This window comes from Arachis ipaensis, chromosome B4, assembly GCF_059453495.1.
Source record: "Arachis ipaensis isolate K30076 ecotype BB chromosome B4, ASM5945349v1, whole genome shotgun sequence".
In the NCBI taxonomy this organism is placed as follows: domain Eukaryota; kingdom Viridiplantae; phylum Streptophyta; class Magnoliopsida; order Fabales; family Fabaceae; genus Arachis; species Arachis ipaensis.
The window spans coordinates 8,559,424-8,573,695 of NC_142439.1; the positions used below are offsets into that span (position 1 = coordinate 8,559,424).

General features: G+C 30.7%; 2 protein-coding genes across 3 annotated transcripts; one reads left to right on the forward strand and one right to left on the reverse strand.

The window, feature by feature from the left end:
- Positions 1 to 4,102: 4,102 nt before the first annotated feature.
- D6PKL2 (D6 protein kinase like 2) lies at positions 4,103 to 7,967 on the forward strand. 2 transcript variants are annotated; one of them, XM_016342117.3, is made up of 3 exons: positions 4,103 to 4,569; positions 5,163 to 6,168; positions 6,917 to 7,967. In XM_016342117.3, exons 2-3 carry the CDS (start codon positions 5,249 to 5,251, stop codon positions 7,794 to 7,796), a joined length of 1,800 nt encoding a protein of 599 aa, XP_016197603.1. In that variant the 5' UTR covers positions 4,103 to 4,569; positions 5,163 to 5,248; the 3' UTR covers positions 7,797 to 7,967. The 2 variants fall into 2 exon arrangements, with proteins under 2 accessions (XP_016197603.1, XP_016197604.1); XM_016342118.3 differs by having other exon boundaries at positions 4,103 to 4,287.
- A 3,713-nt stretch (positions 7,968 to 11,680) lies between these two features.
- LOC107638746 (Adenine nucleotide alpha hydrolases-like superfamily protein) lies at positions 11,681 to 14,258 on the reverse strand. The gene is given in 4 exon segments (XM_016342119.3): positions 11,681 to 11,966; positions 11,969 to 12,101; positions 12,492 to 12,732; positions 13,722 to 14,258. Coding segments are annotated over 4 exon segments (825 nt in total). The 5' UTR covers positions 14,131 to 14,258; the 3' UTR covers positions 11,681 to 11,924.
- Positions 14,259 to 14,272: the final 14 nt, after the last annotated feature.

Below are 14,272 nucleotides of genomic sequence, written 5' to 3' on the forward strand. Positions count from 1 at the left end.
GTGAATTGTATTTATGAGAGAGCATGGATTCCATATATGAATAAGGCAATTGTTTGTTGATAAATAATTCTTTTAATAGTAACTGCTATATATAATGTTCCTAAGAATAAACACCTAATAACAAGTATATCATGTGAGTTTAATTGTTTACAATAGGTTGAAGAGTTTTAAATTAGGTGAATTTTAAAATGGCTATGTTACAGTGATTATACAAGTGTATTTAAAATTAAAATTATATCTTTTATATTTTGATAATAATTTTTTAAGTAATACTTTAAAAAAAACGTTGTTTAACAATAAAAAAAAATGTTACTTTAATTTTAACAATATTTTTTAAAATAGCATAATCGTTATAGTTACCGTAATATAATCATACTAAAATGATTCTTTAAATTTATCTATTTTTAGTTAGTGCAATGAACTCAACTTGTTTGGTTGGCCCTCTTCCTTACATATCTTGCCCTAATTGTCACACCAAGAAAAAAATAAAAAATAAAAGGGGAAAAGAAAGAAGAATGACAAGAAGAAGAAGAAAAGGAATTTGTGGAAGGAGATATATTTTGATACTTTATAGAAAGAGAGATATTTGGATTACATATAAAACACCAATAAAGATTAAGACCAAGTTGAGAAAATGAATTTCAACCACCTTAATTATCATTATTTATGAGAGTTCATACTCATTTGGGACCAATACACAGTTGTCCTAATTCTCTTATGTTCACACAAAAATAAAGCCCTACACTCTTAGAGTATAGACCACTTCCCTTAAAAACACTCTTATCTATATGGACATAATGTTAGGATTTGAACCAATTCAAACCATAGGGATGAAATTCTCCTTTTTTTTTTTTTTTTAATCAAAGATAGAGAGACTCGAATCCGCAACTTTTTAGGTGAATATAGGAAGATTATGTCATTTGAGCTATGATGCACTACGCATACATATAAAATATAAAATATTTTTTAGATAAATTGTAATGATATTTTGATATTTTATTGATATTAAAATATAAATTAAAATTTTAATTATTTTTAATGTCTTATTTTAATTATATCAAGTATTTAAAATATTTTTTTATTTTAATAAATAATAATATATACTATATCTAAATTTGTTTTAAGAATATATGTTAAGAATAAGACTGGACACGCTGACACGTGATGGTATTTAGGTGTGTCTGGAAAATAATTTTTTATTTTTTATTAAGACACGGTTGGACACAATAGATACGCGTGTCGGACGAGTGTCAGTAAGTGTCGTGTCCAAAATGTGTCCGACACGTAGACACAACAACTTAGCAAAATATCCGTACTTCATAGCATTTGAACTATAACTCATTAGCTCATTGTCAATGAGTTATAATTAAGATAAAATTTTCATTTATTAATTAACAATGCGATATTAGTATATATTTTATGATATTAATATTTTATGAAAAATTTTATCAATTGAAAACCCTAATTTTAAAATTTCAGTCCAATTTAGTTGAATTAATCAAATTCCCAACAATAAGATTTTGATATCAATATATAATTTAATAAGAAAATAATTGAAATGCTAATTTATTAATGCAAGCTATAAGATCTCTCTTTCTCACTTGCTCACACAAATTAAATAATAGGGTTTGAGTGATCCAAATGCTATCCCTAGTCCCATCATAGCAATTAGCAATAACAAAGGGTTGGGCCCTTCATGGCTAGCATTGTGAAGACATTGAGAATAACAAACGTAATTGCTTGGTAGGGATAATAATACTACAAAACATGACTACAACAACCTCAAATAGACCATATACTTTCCTACCATATACTATACACTATATATTGTATTTTAGGATTCTATATCGGTATTTTAATCGTTTTAACCGTTGATTTTAATTATAAAAAATATATAAATTAAAATTAATGACTAAAAGTATTAAAATATTAGTATTTTTAGTATATTTAATTTTTTTTGTTATTATATTATATCTTTCCTATTTTACAAAGGGGAATTGATTGATAAATAAAAAAATAAAAGGCATAAGTTGGTTGTTTTCTTTTTGGTACATAAACATAATAATAAAAAGCTTTAATGGGGATAGAAGAGGTCCACCAACAAGAAACTTAAAATGTAATTATGGATGATTGAGTGAGTAGTAATATATACACTTCCATTTCTCATTTCTCATTGGATCACTCCAAAACATTCATTCTCTATCCACCCTTACACCATTTTATTGAATGCAAATGGAAAGAGGGCACCTATTTTAGGCAACCAAAAATCTTCATGTCGGCTTTAATTAAGTGATGTGAATTTTTCATGTAATAATAATAATAATAATAATAATAATAATAATAATAATAATAATATACGTAAAAATAAATAAATAATTTGATTGTTATGTATTTTAGGGTAAAATATTTTTGTATGAATAACATCTAATTATTATTGTCATATTAACATTATTTACGTAAATATTTTATTAAGATAATAATAGATATGGGAAGTAACAGATTTTATCAGATATGCCAAGAAGTAATAGCTCAAATGGCATAGTCTCCTCATACTCAATTAAGAGGTTGCGAGTTCGAGTTTCTATATTTTCGGTAAAAAAAAAAAACAGATTTTATCAGATATGACCATGTATACAAATTAAACCATAATAATTTTATTTTTATTTTATTTTTTTTGGAAAAAGTTATTATCGTCATATTTAGATTTGAAGCGAGAATATAGGATAACATGCATGGTTACAATCTATTAGATGCCCTACAATTAGAATATTTGTACTATTTTTTTTTTCATTTCTTTTAATTTCATTATTCTTGTCAATTTATGTACCTTGTGGCTCAAAACTTGTCGATAAATAAAGCCTCAACACTTTAGCCAATTTTTATTATTCAAATGGCAAAGTTGTCAAGTCATACATAAATATATTAAACCAAGAAAAAAAAAATGAAGGAAATAAAATGTTATTTTAGTTGATTTTTCAGGTGGATCATCGGCTTATTAACATATTTTAATAAATAAAAGATGAGGCGAATTTGATATTAAATAGTACAATGATAATATGTCTTTAGAATTAGTGTTTAGTGAGTTGCTGAATACCTATTAAAATATATGAATAAGTCATTTATTAAAATAATCTTTATAGAAGTAGTGAAATCTTTAGTTCATCTATTTATAAAATAAATTTTAAATTATAAAATTTAAAATATTTAATAAAAAACATTTTATTATTAAGTATAAAATATATAAAAATATTAAATTAAATATTTTTGCAACAAATGAAAATATTTTATAATAAATGATCAAGATTATAAATAAATAAAAATATTTCTATTAATAATCAATAAATATATGTTATATTATTATAATTTAAACTAACAAAACAATTATCAATAACATATAAAAGTATTTTTTGTTAAATAAATTAAATAATAACTTATTTTTACTGTTCAAAGAAGTATATATTCTATAAATAAAGAAAAAAATTGTATTTTAATATTTCTCAAGAGAAAAATGATATTTTTATTTTGTTGTAATTTTTTTTACTACAATAACAACATAAGTCATATTTACTCTCTCTCCTCTCTATTTGTTGATAAAGTATTGTTTGAAAGCCAATTAATTATATCTCAAATGATATAGTCTTTCCATACTCAATTAAGAGCTTGCGAGTTCAAATCTTTTATTTTTGGTAAAAAAAAAATATTACTCGAACCAGAAAAGGTTTCTATTGTTTATAATATAAGAATATTTAGGCTATTTTTTTTGTCAATGAAAATAAGAAAAGTGATTTAGTAAAATATTATAATTTTTTTAGTGTTTTTAAAAATTATGAAAGCTATATAAATAGAAGAATTCAATTTCTATACTTTAAATTTGTTAATTTTTAAAAATAAACATTACTAATTTTAAAAATTAAATAGTCTAATTTCTATATTTTTTAAAAATTAAAAAATTCAATTTTTTATTCTAAATTAAATACCGTCATATTTGAGATTAACACTCTAACTGTTCATAATTTAAAAAAATTTTGTTGTCAATTCAATATAAAAAAAAAAACTTAACCAAATGACCATATATAAATAATAATAAAAAAGTAATTTATCCGAATTTAAATTTATGTTGTAGGAAAAAAAAAAGAAAAGAAAAAGCTAGACTTTACTACCTTTGACCCTGATTCTCTCTCTCTTGAATGTGCCTAATAGTCCAACACAGCCATGGGAGCGAGCAAGCAAGCACCTTTCTCTCTCTCTCTCTCTCTCCCTCTTCAACTGCTAAAGCTACGTAGCTGAGTGAGTGTCTCTGATCCCACTTTGAATTTTGTTACTCTCTTCATTCTTCTTCTTCTTCTTCTTCTTACTTTCCCTTTTTACCCTCTCTTCCATTGCATTCTCCTTCTTCTTCTTCTTTCCGCCCCTACCTTCTCCTAACCTCTTACTCCTTCCCAAGTTCCACTTTTTCGCATCTGGGTCTCTCTCTTTTCCCCCGATCTGCCTCAGATTCGGATCAAAATCCATTCTTTATTCCCAATTCACTCTATCATCTAACTTACTTTCATCTTACCCCTCCTTACGGTAATTTCCCCCCTTTTTTCCATCAAAAATCTGTTTTTGCCCCCACTCAATTGGGGTGGCTAATTTGACTAATACCTTGCTTTTTTCTTTGCCTACCCTTTGTTGTTATTTAAATTTGATTTTTGGAATTGATTCTAATCTTGATGGTTGCTAATCACTGTTTAGCTTTACTAAAATGATTATGGTATGTATATGCATGCAGCTTCACAGCTCAAGTTTTCTTCTTTCTAGGGATTCATGCTTTCTTAATTTGCTAACTCTGTTCTTTGGTACTTCTGTCACTGTTGGTTTCATGGATAATAGACCATGTGGGTTCACTCAGAAGGAGGTTATGCTGTTATGCTTTTAACAGTTTTAGCTATGTTTATATGTTGGGATTCATACCTATCGGTGTTTCAGTAGAATGTTTCACTGATTAATGGATCTATTTGTTCCTTGTTTGATTATGTGAGTTACTTCTGTTCAGATTTCAATCATGATTTATAGACTTGTGTTTATCTGTGTACATGTTGTTTGTTAAACTGGTTACTTTTTTTCACAGCATACTTGGTGACATAGCTGAATCTTTTTTATGATATTGATGCTTCTGATAGGTTGCTTCTTTGTGGGAAGACATAAATGGATTTTCAGCCAAGGGTTTTGTCAATTTGATCTCAATTGAAACTCCATAGGATCTCTGATGGACTCGAAAACTAGTGCTAGAGCTCTCCCAAAACATCATCACAACACAACGAAGACGGGCAAACTGGAGCCGACTGCTTCCGAAGGTTCTTTGAAGTCTACACAGAACACAACGAAGAAGGATACCGGGGAGATTCCGGGAAGCAAGAACTTGGGAGCTTCGGTCCAGAAGGTGTCTGCTGATTCCTTGAGTCATAAACTTGCTGCTGCCACTATTGGTACTTCCTCAACTGTTCTTGCCAAAGCATCTAGAGAAGCAGATCACGGCATTAATGAGAGCTTAGGCTCACTGGAGAACTCTGCTGATCAAGAGAAAAAGATATCAGAATATGGAAGTGTGAAGAGCAGTTCTGTATCTGCGAAAGTTAGTGATGGGGCTAGCAGTCTCGCAAAGACAAGTGGGAGTGCTAAGATCAGTGATCGAGTCGACTTTGTTGAGAGCGGTAAGAGCAGTATCTGCAGAGGAAGTACAAGCAGTGATGTGAGTGATGAGAGTACTTGTAGTAGCTTTAGCAGCACCGTAAACAAGCCCCATAAGGCCAATGACTTGAGATGGGAAGCTATCCAAGCTGTTCGATCTAGAGATGGGGCGTTGGGTTTAGGTCACTTTAGACTGCTGAAGAGGTTGGGTTGTGGGGATATTGGGAGTGTATATCTCTCTGAGTTGAGTGGAACTAAATGTTATTTTGCAATGAAGGTAATGGACAAAGGGTCCCTAGCGAGTCGGAAAAAACTACTTCGTGCTCAGACAGAACGAGAAATCCTGCAATCGCTGGACCATCCCTTTCTTCCAACTTTGTATACCCATTTTGAGACGGAGAAGTTCTCATGCTTGGTAATGGAATTCTGCCCCGGCGGAGACCTCCATACACTGAGGCAGAAGCAACCAGGGAAGCATTTTCCTGAGCAGGCAGTAAAGTATGTTTAACATGAAGACTCAATTTTGGTTTATTCATATTGGTTATTGTTCATACTTCGTTTGTTATTTCATACTTTAGTTGATTCTGTTGGTACTGCTTTATCTCTCCCATTAGAAACTAACGGGTTCTGCAAATTTTTGTTAAACATTGATTTCTCTATCTTCATGAAACATGCGGTTGGTTGAGACTTAAAAAAGATTTATGGCTCACAATAGAATATTGAAACAAATGAATACATTATCGTTGTTTGCAGATTCAGGTCCAAATTATACATTCATTGTAAGTTGTCTCCTAGTAATGTGCTTAGTACAATAGCTTTGGAACTGTCATGCATGCATGAAGAGTGCGTTTGGGATTAGGGTTAGGGTTTCGTTTACCTGTGGGTCTGCATGCATGCATGCATGTTTGACCTTATTTATGCATGTTAATTATATGGATGGTTGCTTATTCCAGATAACATCAGTATCAATTTGTTTACAAGGTTGATGAGCACCTTGACTTATTTCGAGTGTCTTCAAACTAATTGTAACAGTCACCAAGAGTAAACCAATTTTTGGAAGCTGGCTTGTGGAAGATAAACTAATTACGAATCTTAATTGTCATTAATAATGAAACAATAATTTAGTCAGTGCAGTGCTGATGACTTGTGATTGTGCCTTTTTGTTTTGGTAATTTGTTTAAGCTGGTGAAGATGTTAATTTAATATATAGTGGTAATGAAAAGGCTAATTTCCTCTGAACTTGCAGGTTTTATGTGGCGGAGGTCCTACTGGCTTTGGAGTACCTTCACATGCTTGGGATCGTCTACCGTGACCTTAAACCGGAAAACGTCTTGGTTAGGGATGATGGTCATATTATGCTCTCTGACTTCGACCTTTCACTCCGCTGTGCTGTTAGCCCAACTCTTGTTAAAAGTGCGTCCATGGATGCCGAGCCTCTAAGAAAGAATCCTGTTTATTGTGTCCAGCCAGCATGTATTGAGCCGACTTCCTGTATCCAGCCATCCTGTGTTGCTCCTACTACATGCTTTTCACCTCGGCTCTTTTCTAGTAAATCAAAGAAGGACCGGAAACCCAAAAATGAAATTGGCAACCAAGTGAGTCCCTTGCCGGAGCTCATTGCAGAGCCTACTGATGCTCGCTCTATGTCATTTGTCGGAACCCATGAATACTTGGCACCTGAGATCATTAAAGGCGAAGGTCACGGAAGTGCAGTTGATTGGTGGACTTTTGGAATCTTTCTATATGAGCTCTTGTTTGGTAAAACTCCTTTTAAGGGATCCGGGAACCGAGCTACATTGTTTAATGTTGTAGGTCAGCCTCTGCGGTTTCCTGAAGCACCTGTTGTCAGTTTCGCGGCGAGGGATCTCATAAGAGGGTTGCTCGTAAAAGAACCTCAGCACAGATTGGCATATAAACGAGGTGCTACCGAGATCAAGCAGCATCCCTTTTTCGAAGGTGTGAACTGGGCATTGATCCGCTGTGCTACCCCACCCGAGATCCCCAAGCCTGTAGAGTTCGAGAAGATACCTTCCCCAGCCTCGTCTGCCGGCGAAAAGGCCGTCAATCACATGTCAATAGCGAATCAGAAGGGTTCGGATAATTATCTGGAGTTTGATTTCTTCTAGATATAGACAATATTGATTGCAAGAATGGTTTCTGTTAGGTGGGGGGTTGGAGGAACTGTTTTTCAATGTTTCAGGAACAGATGATGAGGAATTGTATGTTTGTTTTTGTTGGCTATTTGCAAAGTTTCAAATTTGTATGGCATAATCAAAATGCATGGCTTCTCTCTGTCATCTCAAAGGCATAAAAGAAGGAACTTGAGCTGTGATTAATGGTGGTGATGATGGTAAGCATGAAACTGTGGAAACTCAGCCACATGGGCATCCCCCAAAATTCTGTGCCCATGCAGACCTGAAAATCAATGCTTGATTTGAATGCTTTTATTTCCTTTGAAAACATGAGTGTCATGTTTTTGAAAAATGACAACTTTTTTTTCTGCCTTGGAACTCATCATTTCCTAGAATCTATTTCTCATTACATGACACTCATGTCTCTTAATCTAAAGGAGTATCTACGTCCAATACAACAAGAATTGATGTTAAAAATTTAAGGAACTAAGAAAGGTTCATATCATATATCAAATCCCTGGTCCAAGTCTAATAAAGAAAAAACTTCCTACACTTTCATGCAATCTTTATTTAATATATTGTGGTTATTGAAATCTTGGTCTAAATGCCCTCATAGAATTGTGCATAAGACGTGTAAGAGGAACAGATTCAATGGATTCATCTTCTTTTTGTGAAACTCTGCAGTTGGTAACATCATTAGAGGGTCATAAAGTAAATTCAATTCCAATAATCTGATCAATTACTTCCTCTCCTCTTATGATTTTAACATTACATGTCTCTGCTATAAATTCTTCAGTACCTTGTTTGCCATGCCTTGTCTCCTTTCTAGACACAGATTTTTTCCTACTCATTCAAATAATACAAATAACTTGGCTTCTCAGAAAAAAAAAAAAAAAACTAGTGTTATAAAAATTAATTTAACTTCATATATTGCAAAGATAGGGTATTGTAATAATTTGTACTTAAATTATACTTACAGGTTCCAATCACCAATTTCTTTATATTAAGATTGTTAACAAGGTCCACTATGGCTTTGGCATATTGTCACCCTCAATAAGCAACATCTCCACCTTCACCTGTATCATACTATTATCATTTCTAATAATATAATAATAAATACAAAATTATATTCATGAATTTTTTTTTGCAAAAATAATAGATTTAAGAGTAAGATATGAAAACGGTATCAGATAATTCTCACACTGTCATTACTTTTAGGGTTTTTTTTTTGTTCTAAGAATATTTCGAGTACTCTTTTAATAGTTTACTCTAGTATTAGATTTTTAAAAATAAGCTACATTTAAATATATTAATTGATGAAAGGATTAAACTTGTCAAACAGATTAATAGAATGAAATAGTTGTTTAAGATTGCACAAGTCAATGAACTTTGAAGAAGCGGATTCCTCTTGCCTTTCTCTTCTGTCAAGTAACTAGGGGTGGCAATGGATAGGGTAGGGTAGAGTTTGGAGCTAACCCTAACCCTACCCGCAGGTTGAGATTTTTATATAAACTCAACCCTAATCCTACCCGCTCTTAATCTGCGGGTACCCGATCCTACCCGTGGGTTACAAAAAAAGATGCAACACTATTATATAACTTGATAAATTAAAATAGAACTGACTTTTATGTAAAAAAAAATTAAATTATCAATTAATGATCTTCTTTTAATGACTAAGGATCTTTTGTATTTAGTGAGAGGTCTTTGGTATAACATCCACTTAAAACATATTTTTATATAAGTATATAATATATACATATATAAGATGCGAGTTGGTCGGGTAGGGTTGAGGCACAACCCGCACCCTACCCGACCCGCACGAGAACCCTACTCGCTGCGGATTGGATTGGCAATTCTACCCGACCGAGTAGGGTCGGGTTGGATACCCGTGGGTAGGGTACATGTTGCCACCCCTACAAGTAACTGTCAGCATACTTCTCATTCACAGGAGTCCTTGGAATTTTTCCAACTACCATTAAACATTAAGAAAAAACAGAGAAACATCAAGAAGACAAAGTCATAGCTAGTTACTTTCTTTTATTAATTAAGAATTGAAACAACCGTTTTGTTCGTTAGTTGAATTTAGCATTCTTTATCAATCAAAAAGTCAGTTAAACAATTAAAGTTGGTAGAAAATTTTGCATCATAAACCAATAAAACTCTTGTATTCATCACATTCCTTATTTCTAACAATAACCTATTTTTGTTAGGGACTAATGTTTTCTAAGTTCGCCAATCTTATTTGAATCTTATTAATTGAGCTTTTCTTCGGTTCTGGTGAGAATTAGAGAAGCAATTAATATTGAACTTAGTTGAGATAACATGAAAAATTGTGCAAATATAATTTCTTTATTTATAATTTTGTTAGTCTTTGTTTAAAATAGTATGAACAAGGCAAAATTAAATCATTTGGTCAAATCATGTATTTATTAATATAAGACTAAAAAAGATATACATGAGAAACAAAATTATACTTCACATGTCAATAAGTAAAAAAAAATTAAAATTAAGAGTTTATTACTATTGTTATTTTATTTGGGCAACAACTGTGACAATAATAATCACATGAATTTGATTTTAGGTAAAAAGAAACCATAAAAGGTTAAATTTTTAGGTTGCTGAGGTGTAAAGGGATTAAACCTTAGGATTTCCGAAAGGTTAAGTTTCTGAAAAGACAATTTTATTTTCCATGTTACAACTTTTGTTCATCACCTGTGATAATTTACATGAAGCAAAATTATTAATATATATATTGTCTGGTTTAAACTTTAAAGTAAAATATAATTTATACCATGTATTCTCTTTAAAGTTCTAATTAAATTATTCGGAACGAAAATATTTGATAATTAAAAATATTAACCAAAAATAGCTCAAATTTATTTTATTTAGCATTATTAATTGTCGTTAAAATTAATAAATGTTAAATAACACAAATTTAAATTGATTGAGTGGTCATCAATTCATTCGTTCGATTAAACAAATTTTGAGAATTCGAATTCTATCTTGTACATACACAATTTATTGTCCAACAACAAATCTTTAAATAAAGTTCAAATTTACAACAGATTAAAAAAAAAACGGCATAAAAGAGCATCATTATAAGAATTAATTATTAGTATTTACCTCAGACAAACTTAACTACTTGCATGTATCTACGTTGAAGAAAATTTGTATGGGAAATTGAGAGGTTTGTTCTTCAAAATTTGATAGTCATACTTTCTCTTATATATTATATTAATAATTCATCTAAATTAAACTAAAGCTAATATAAAACTAATTATATATTTTTTTTTCTTTGAGATCAGCTGATCATCATGGATGCATACACGTTTCTTTTGTTTGGCTGCACCTATCATAAGAAATTAACTTTAGTTTTAATAATCATATAGTTATTCCTTTCAAGCAAGAACAACAGCTAAAGTCCACACGAAATTTTTAGCGGTAATATGATAATTATTGAGTATCTATTGTATTTATTTATTAATTATAACTACTTTATTATCAATATTATTATATTTTTTAATAAAAATCTTCTGTCACTCTTCAATTATTTCAATAATTAAGAGATAAATTAAAAATATTACGATAATTTCAATATATTGATAATATCATAAACTTTGACCAACCAACTAAATTTAGAATATATTTCAAAATTTAATAAATACTTACTGTTAAAATATAATTAGGATCAATTAGTTAGTATATCTGAATATTTATTGTAGGAGATTACGTCTTTATTATTACGATTCTCTTAATACCTATAAATACCTTTTTATATTGTATCATTCTAGACAATTTGAATAGACACACAAATCCTTTCTCCAGTTTAGTCTCTTGTTTCTAACACTTACCAAAAACAAAACTCAAACCTGCATTCATATAAGAGACATTACATGACCAATCTTTATCACCTATGTCAATATTCGTTTACATACAGTATAACCAAATTATAAATCATTGTTTCATTCCATAATTTGTAATATCCTATATAGAAATTATACAATAATAATTCATAGTGATGAATCATGACATATATACCAACACAGAATGGAATGAAATTGAAGAAGTTTGGCTTAAAAGTTAAAACAAGTGCATGAAACAGAATCTTTTTTGAGAGGCTCTTTATGGGGCATGGAAGTGGCATGAGGAGAAGGAGAGGGTGACCCTGAACCTAACCCTGATCCAGTTATGTTTTCACTAATTTCCTTCCCTTCACACACAATTCTCACCTTGCACATTTCTGGTGCACTCTGAAGTACTTGATCTGCTATGCCATTCCCTTTTCTTGATCTTAGTTTTCTGTTCATCCAAAATCTTATAAGTGCAACTTCCATTTCACTCCCCTATGCATTTATATGTGATCTTTGATAATTGATTTTAAAAACCAAAATAATAAATGATTAAAAATTTTTCAAATATTCCTGAAATATCAGTGTGATATATAGTCATTTTAACCGTTGATTTCAATTAACGTATATTACATATTTTTTATAATTGAGATCGACTATTAAAATTACTAGAACACTGATATTCTTAAGTAATTACATGTGATTAGGTTATATAAAAGAGTATAATTCCAAATTTATCTTCAAATATTTTTTGAACAATCACTTTGATCACTAACCTTTACAATTTAAAATCTTAATGACTAAGGAGTAATATAAAATCATGATTTATAAAAAAATGTACCTTAATTGGGATTTGTTGAGTCCAAGAACTAGTTTTGTAATATGAAGAATGGGGATCAAGTCCAATATAGCCTTTGCAACAAAATCACTCTCAATGAGAATGGTGTCCACCTTAACCTTGCAAGCAGAACAAGTTTGGAGGAACTTGTGAAGGAGCTGTCTTCTCTTGGCTCTTTCTTGGGCCATGTAGGTCTCTACTTGCTCACCACTCACTTGGCTCTTTGGGATCATTCCCATTCCCACTGTCATTGCATAAACAACAGCTAGTCCCAAATACACACTATTTACACATTGCTTAATTATTACAAATTTAACTATCTATCTATTAAGGCTTTTACCATTTACATTCTAATAAAATACCTAAAAATTATTTATGTATGTTTTGGGATATATACACTTTTCAGTAGAGCTATTAAATAGGTTAATTTTGTTTTTAAGTTTTTTTTTTTAAAACTAAACTACAAAATATATATTAGATGATTTTGACATTTTGTAACTAATATCCATGCAAGCTGAGAAATTATGACATCATTTTTGTTGTTAGACTTGTCATTTTTACTAATAAACCAAACCAGCTTATTTTATATAGTATTTGAATATTAATATATAAAAAAAATAATGCAATGCAAATTAAATATGTTGAAAACAATGCAACATCTTGAACTAATCTAAAAGTATTCTTCATGATGGTTGACTTTTTGTCCTTGGAACTCACATTCTTGCTTCATTAATGATTGTACAAGCTAGCCAAGGTTTACTGATCTAAATTAAAGTTCATCAAACTGAGAATTCAATCTTCAGCAGTCTTTTGTTGACTTAGGCATCATTTTAAGCTCACAAATTAAAATTGGTTCACAGGTGATGTTGGAAAAACAAACTGTGTTTATTAGTACTTTGTTTCAATCAAAGATTCAACAATTTTCTATATATGTCCATGAATACTTGATACTTTACTATTAAAACAAGGATCATATATTTCTGATCTTAAAACAACTTGGTGGTTAAGGTCTCAACCTCACTTATGTAGGACCAGGGCCTGAAAATCTTGCACCATCCAACAATCACACACAGACAAACTAAAATGGTATGAAAAATTGATATATAAAAAAAAAAAAATTATTTATTTAAACCATATATATTTTATGTTTGTTACTGAAATTGAAAAGATTGATATGATAAGAAGACTAAGGTTTTAAAATAGAAAAAAGAAAAAAGAGAGTGTTTGACTTACATGGATTTGGAATGTGTTTGATCTCAGGAAAAACATGGATGAGATAAATTATGGTAGATGAGGTAGTAGCCAAGTTCTTGAGAGTCCATGTTAGAGCTTCCATGATTGTCTCACTCTTACCAACTGCTACATAAACACTTTCTTCTTCCTCACTACTCTTCCCTTCACTAATTCTTGACATAGTCCTAGGAGCATCATTATTAAGGTACAATTTTGATGTCTTCATGTCTTGTTCTTCTTCTTCTTCTTCTATCTCTACTATCTCACTACTACTACTAGTGATGATTCCATAGTAGTTGTTGAACATTTGGGAACTTCCCATGGTGGATTTAGCACCTTCATCTGATGATGATGATGATGATTGGTGCATACTATGCAAGGACTCGGTTAATAATGTTGCAGAAGACATGTTATTATGTTGAAGGTTTCAGAGAAAGAGAAAAGAGATAGTATTGGTGTTACCAATGCATTGGTGATGATGATGAATTCAGATGTTGACTTGTGATATTGTAGCTTTGCTATTATAAGAGCCTGTGGGAAATAATTCAGAA

Excerpts from the sequence above, each read along its gene's own strand:
- D6PKL2 (XM_016342117.3), top strand. The coding sequence starts at position 5,249 with ATGGACTCGAAAACTAGTGCTAGAGCTCTCCCAAAACATCATCACAAC. Across the intron at positions 6,169-6,916 it reads TTTCCTGAGCAGGCAGTAAA|GTTTTATGTGGCGGAGGTCC; the intron begins GTATGTTTAACA and ends CTGAACTTGCAG.